The sequence below is a fragment of the Sinocyclocheilus rhinocerous genome, unplaced genomic scaffold (genome assembly GCF_001515625.1).
Source record: "Sinocyclocheilus rhinocerous isolate Xijiao unplaced genomic scaffold, SAMN03320098_v1.1 scaffold103, whole genome shotgun sequence".
Taxonomy (NCBI): domain Eukaryota; kingdom Metazoa; phylum Chordata; class Actinopteri; order Cypriniformes; family Cyprinidae; genus Sinocyclocheilus; species Sinocyclocheilus rhinocerous.
In genome coordinates, this window is record NW_015629204.1 from 504,788 (window position 1) to 511,266 (window position 6,479).

General features: G+C 38.3%; 1 protein-coding gene across 1 annotated transcript in view; it reads right to left on the bottom strand.

Moving 5' to 3' along the window:
* The window catches only part of galt (galactose-1-phosphate uridylyltransferase), a 130,285-nt gene that overhangs the window by 117,311 nt on the left and 6,495 nt on the right, over positions 1-6,479 (bottom strand). Inside the window, exon 5 of the mRNA XM_016550736.1 lies at positions 3,295-3,424. Coding sequence (XP_016406222.1) covers positions 3,295-3,424 — 130 coding nt within the window. The remainder of the gene's footprint in view (positions 1-3,294; positions 3,425-6,479) is intronic.

Sequence of the window (6,479 nt, forward strand, 5' to 3'; positions counted from 1 at the left end):
CGTTTTTTTTTTTTTTTTTTTTTGTTAAATTACATTTTAGTAATGAAAAAGCATGTCTAATTAAGATCCTGTTATATTAGGATCCTGTGATATTTTATTTATTTATTCTGGTAATCAAATGAAGGGATAAAACAAATTTATAATCAAATGAAATTAAATTTATTTTGGCAAGCAAAGTGCCGCACAACAGAGGTTTACGGTTAAAATTCAAACATTGAAAAAAAATATTTGTGATTATTCCTTAACAATAATGTTTTAATAATAATTTTATAATAGCAATTATTATTATCTATTGAGACGTACATTCTACTGTATAACAGAAACATTTATGTCACAATTTCTTAAAGTTAAACCGAACTTTTACTTTGACAGGTTGCTGTGAAGACCTTAGCTTCTGTGTGTGTAAATACGATAGTTTTTTCTCAAATTAAGTGGTAAAATGCTCATGAAGTGACTTTCTCAGAGTAGCTGGAGATGAATTTCATGTGTTCATGTCATCATATGAGACGCCAGAGGCTGAAAACACCACAAGCGTCACGCATGCTTCAAGAGAAACCGTGCGTCACACAGAGACATAGAAAACGTAAGGTTTATATTTAAATAGTCTTTTTGCAGTTTAATATTCACAAACACTAGTCTATATCGCGATTTGATTTAAGTGTACTGACCTACTTTTGATTTATTTATCCAAAATTTGACAAATTCCGTGACATCCCGCATTATATAGCAAATTCCGTTTTAGCAGTGGCGGCTTGTCGGGGGAGGCAGGGGAGGCACAGCTTCCCCATAATTTTGAGGTGAAAATGGGAGGAGGACGATTTAATGTTAATAAAATTCACAATTAATTTCAGTTCATGTAGGGTTCTACTTAAGGTACTGCTACAAACCTTTTAGGGGTAAATAAGATACTAAGTTGCTTCTTTTAAGGCTGTTCTATCCCTAAAGGTAAAAAAAAATTCTGAGCTTGTACAAGCAAGCGAGCACCACAAGAACGCAATTCCATGTCAAGTACAGTTCAGTGCTGATAGCTCAGTGATTGCCCCTTGCCCCTAAGGGTGAGTTCACCCCAAAATGAAAATTCTGTCATTGATTACTCACCCTCATGTCGTTCCAAACCCGTAAGACCTCTGTTTATCTTCGAAACACAAATTAAGATATTTTTTATTAAATCTGAGAGCTCTCTGTCCCTGCATGATGTCCTTACGTTTCTGCGTTTCTGGGTCTGGGAACATTTCAGTTGTGTTGCTGTCTATGCGAGGGTCAGAGAGCTCTCAGATTTCATCAAAAATGTCTTAATTTGTGTTCCGAAAATAAACGGAGGTCTTACAGGTTTGGAACGACATGAGGGTGAGTAATTAATGACAGAATTAACCCTGTAACTGATGGCACTGCTCTCCTTGATAGTTTGTAGCCGTTATGTATCGTACATCATTAAAAGTGCATTAGAAGAGGTGTCTGTACACTGCCATATCTTTAATGTATATTGCATGCCTGCACTCCAGGAGAATACACTCTTCTTGTATTATTTGGTATTGGATGTGTTTTATGGTCCTTTGGAGTGTCCTCCCTTCATTATTTATCAGTTTGTGGGAAAACTGGAGAACTAGTAGTTGGTTTATACCTGCCGATGATCACAGGGACAATTGTTGTACACAGTGTAATGAAATTACTTATTCATTTGTAATTGTAGGGAATTAATTATTATTAATTCATTCAGGTTTTGAGAGGACTCGGATCTGAATATCCCAAGTCCACCTGATTAAACCGATTTCAAATTTGTTGTGTTACACTTTAAATCAAGGGTCGTCCAGCGAGCCGTGATTTCAGTATATTTTAACAAACTGACTATGTATCTAGTTATTTATTTATTTATCATAGCTGTTTTGAGTCAGTTACATAAAAAAAACGTTGATTGGTCTAATTTAAATCCGAAAAAATAAGACTCATTACCCCTTATCTAACTGCTAATTGTTCAGACTAGTTCTGTGTTCAAGACACAGTCTTAACATAGAGGCTACGTTTATGCAAATGGCCCCAGTTATCCAAAAACATTCGATTTTGTGTTTCTTACACATACATTCTTGTGCATGTGAATGTGGGACAGTGGGTGCAATAAGATGTGCAAGTTTACTATTGAAAAGCAACAAGTAAGATACAAAAAAATTACGAAAAAGCACAGATTGTACTAAAAATTAGTGGACAAAATCCATACAGGTATATGAAGGTTAGCCAATCCTAACAGAGGCCATTTATCTATTGGTGTTAAGGAAAAGTAGAAACAAAGGGTGAAAAATAGTCATATAAAACTAAATTATAACTGTTTTTGGCATACAAAATATAACTAACGTTATAAGTGGACTTCAGAGAAAAACATAAAATGATAAAGTGTGTAGGATTCTGTACCTTTAAGCAAAAAACTGAATCTATAGTCTGTCAAAAAGCCACTGATGCTCAAGGAACTCTCTCACGCTCATAAGTTGACTATCTTTTGGCACAAACATCTTAATTCACTGTATTCATATCCCTGGAACCCTTTGAAGTGCTCCATTATTCCCCGCAGGAGCATTAATGTGTCCAGAGAGGCCGGAGGAGTGCTCCACACTGCCTGCCATTGATCAGCTCTGAGACACCCTGACTGAAGAGCATCTCCCAATTGATCCAATTAGCGCTGATGAGGAAGACTGGGACAGAACCTAATCGAGCGCTGTCCCTGCCTCGGTCTCCTTTAAACACACACTCTTACACATGGCTTCTAGAGAGAAAGTTTCTTGAGGCAGCAAATGGTGCAAACGTTTTATTAAGTTGCTACACCCCGCAGAGAGTCACAGTGAGAAAAATGTCTGTTATTTTAAGATGAGTCATGTGTCTTAAGGCTGTGTTTTAGTGCAAAGTAAATTAAAATGTTTTGCTTGTGAATGCAAAGTAACAGGTGCACCAAAAAAAAGAAGTGAGAGGACTTGATCCAATTAGCGCTGATGAGGAAGACTGGGACAGAACCTAATCGAGCGCTGTCCCTGCCTCGGTCTCCTTTAAACACACACTCTTATGCAGTCACGTCTCCGTGACTCCATGGCTTCTAGAGAGAAAGTTTCTTGAGGCAGCAAATGGTGCAAACGTTTTATTAAGTTGCTACACCCCGCAGAGAGTCACAGTGAGAAAAATGTCTGTTATTTTAAGATGAGTCATGTGTCTTAAGGCTGTGTTTTAGTGCAAAGTAAATTAAAATGTTTTGCTTGTGAATGCAAAGTAACAGGTGCACCAAAAAAAAGAAGTGAGAGGACGAGACGTACTAACCTGCACCCACGTGTACTCGGCACCCAGCTCTACAATCAGATCTGCCCACTTGTCAATCACTTTGCGGATCTCTGCGGGCTGCATGAGGGGGAGGGTGATGTCAGACCAGGGGTGGAAACACATGACCTTACTGAAAACAAACAAACACAACAATTTGCTTAAAACTTGCTCTTAACAACATTATGCTTAGATCTATCCATCTCTGTCTGTCTGTCTGTCTGTCTGTCTGTCTGTCTATCTATCCATCTCTGTCTGTCTGTCTATCTATCTATCTCTGTCTGTCTGTCTGTCTATCTATCTCTGTCTGTCTGTCTGTCTATCTATCTCTGTCTGTCTGTCTGTCTATCTATCTCTGTCTGTCTGTCTGTCTATCTATCTCTGTCTGTCTGTCTGTCTATCTATCTCTGTCTGTCTGTCTGTCTATCTATCTCTGTCTGTCTGTCTGTCTATCTATCTCTGTCTGTCTGTCTGTCTATCTATCTCTGTCTGTCTGTCTGTCTATCTATCTCTGTCTGTCTGTCTGTCTATCTATCTCTGTCTGTCTGTCTGTCTATCTATCTCTGTCTGTCTGTCTGTCTATCTATCTCTGTCTGTCTGTCTGTCTATCTATCTCTGTCTGTCTGTCTGTCTATCTATCTCTGTCTGTCTGTCTGTCTATCTATCTCTGTCTGTCTGTCTGTCTATCTATCTCTGTCTGTCTGTCTGTCTATCTATCTCTGTCTGTCTGTCTGTCTATCTATCTCTGTCTGTCTGTCTGTCTATCTATCTCTGTCTGTCTGTCTGTCTATCTATCTCTGTCTGTCTGTCTGTCTATCTATCTCTGTCTGTCTGTCTGTCTATCTATCTCTGTCTGTCTGTCTGTCTATCTATCTCTGTCTGTCTGTCTGTCTATCTATCTCTGTCTGTCTGTCTGTCTATCTATCTCTGTCTGTCTGTCTGTCTATCTATCTCTGTCTGTCTGTCTGTCTATCTATCTCTGTCTGTCTGTCTGTCTATCTATCTCTGTCTGTCTGTCTGTCTATCTATCTCTGTCTGTCTGTCTGTCTATCTATCTCTGTCTGTCTGTCTGTCTATCTATCTCTGTCTGTCTGTCTGTCTATCTATCTCTGTCTGTCTGTCTGTCTATCTATCTCTGTCTGTCTGTCTGTCTATCTATCTCTGTCTGTCTGTCTGTCTATCTATCTCTGTCTGTCTGTCTGTCTATCTATCTCTGTCTGTCTGTCTGTCTATCTATCTCTGTCTGTCTGTCTGTCTATCTATCTCTGTCTGTCTGTCTGTCTATCTATCTCTGTCTGTCTGTCTGTCTATCTATCTCTGTCTGTCTGTCTGTCTATCTATCTCTGTCTGTCTGTCTGTCTATCTATCTCTGTCTGTCTGTCTGTCTATCTATCTCTGTCTGTCTGTCTGTCTATCTATCTCTGTCTGTCTGTCTGTCTATCTATCTATCTATCTATCTATCTATCCATCCATCTCTGTCTGTCTGTCTATCTCTGTCTGTCTGTCTGTATGTCTATCTCTGTCTGTCTGTCTATCTCTGTCTGTCTGTCTGTCTTTCTATCTATCTCTCTCTGTCTGTTTATCTATCTATCTATCTATCTATCTATCTGTTTGTCTATCTGTCTGCCTGTATCTCTTTATCTATACCAGTCAGTCCATCTATCTGACCATCCATCCAGCTCACATTTCTACAGCAGTTATGATCTAAGCAGCATTCATCATAAAACATACAGTGGATGTTACACTTCACCTTCGAAAATCATCCAGGCAGAGTTATGAATAAATACAGTGTAATTATGTCAACTCTCAGCCCTGAATGAAACCCAACAGCTGTGCAAACTTTCCAAAGTCTCCTCTTTCAGGCTTTATGTGGGGCAGCCAGTTCTCTCTATTAGCTGTCCTTGACTTGTTTGCGCCTCGAGCGCTATTCTTACTACTTTGAAAACAATGTCAGATCCCAGGGCACTAGAGTTGAGCGTCAGTTGGCAAGGTCTGTGTTTGCGGCCTGCTCTGCTACGCTGCTAATTAGATGGTTTCACACACAGGTGCTGTTTCAGAGCAGCCATCTGTACCTCCTCAGTGTCTGTAAAGTTATCTTCTGCCTTCAAAAATAGTGCATAAAATGGTCCAGTGTGAAGGAGATAAAACTGAAATCACTAGGGATCAGAGAAATCAGGGTAAGAGACAATCTAATGGTGTCTCTCCCATAAAACATGTCCACATGATAATCCCTGTGCACATACTGTATAATGGGCCTGAATGACTTTGTACAAAGACTCGTCTACCTCAGTCACTTCTTTGATGACGGCACCACCTAGTGTTAACAATATGACATGACCAGAAATAGAAAGGGGAATGAAATTTTGACAAATTATTGGACTGTTGTGTCTTTAACCCGGTGTATTCAAATTATTTTTCAGCTAAGCAGTTGTGAAATTTAAAAATATGATACAACTCAAAATCATGTATTATGTATCATGACTATATAAATATAAATATACATATAAATATTATTACTTGTATAATACTAATAGAAGACAATCGTTTTTTCTAAATACAAAAATACGTTTAAATGCTTTAAATACAAAAATCTAAATACAAAAAAATAAAATATTTAATAAAATTCAATCAAAATGATGATGCAATAAAATGTAATACAAAAACTAAAAATGACTAAACATGATATTATTTAAAAGATAAATTATGAAAATGTAAGAAATTATAAATAAGCCTCAGCCAGTCACAAACAAATAAATTCAAACTAAAATAGTGAGGGTTTTTTGTTTTTGTTTTTTATTTTTGTTTTTTTATGAGAATGCCATGGAGCATTGTTTTGTATGACTGCAAGTGATGCCTAACAACCAGTACATTGTGTATGTAGTTATTTAGCAGACACTGTGTACTTTTATCCAAAGTGACTGCAAGTGCACTTACCATGTATTCACTTTTAAGTGTTCAAACATTTTAGGGTGCATTCACACCTGTCTTGTTTGGTTCGACTGAATCGAACTCAAGTACGTTTCCCCTCTTGGTGCGGACCTTTTTGGCAGGTGTGAATACAGCAATCGCACTCGGGTGCGGACCAAACAACCATACCCAAGACCCAGCTGAAGAGGTGGTCTCGGTCCGCTTCCAAACGAACTCTGGTACGGTTCGTTTAAGGTGTGAATATGACCCGACCTCGATCC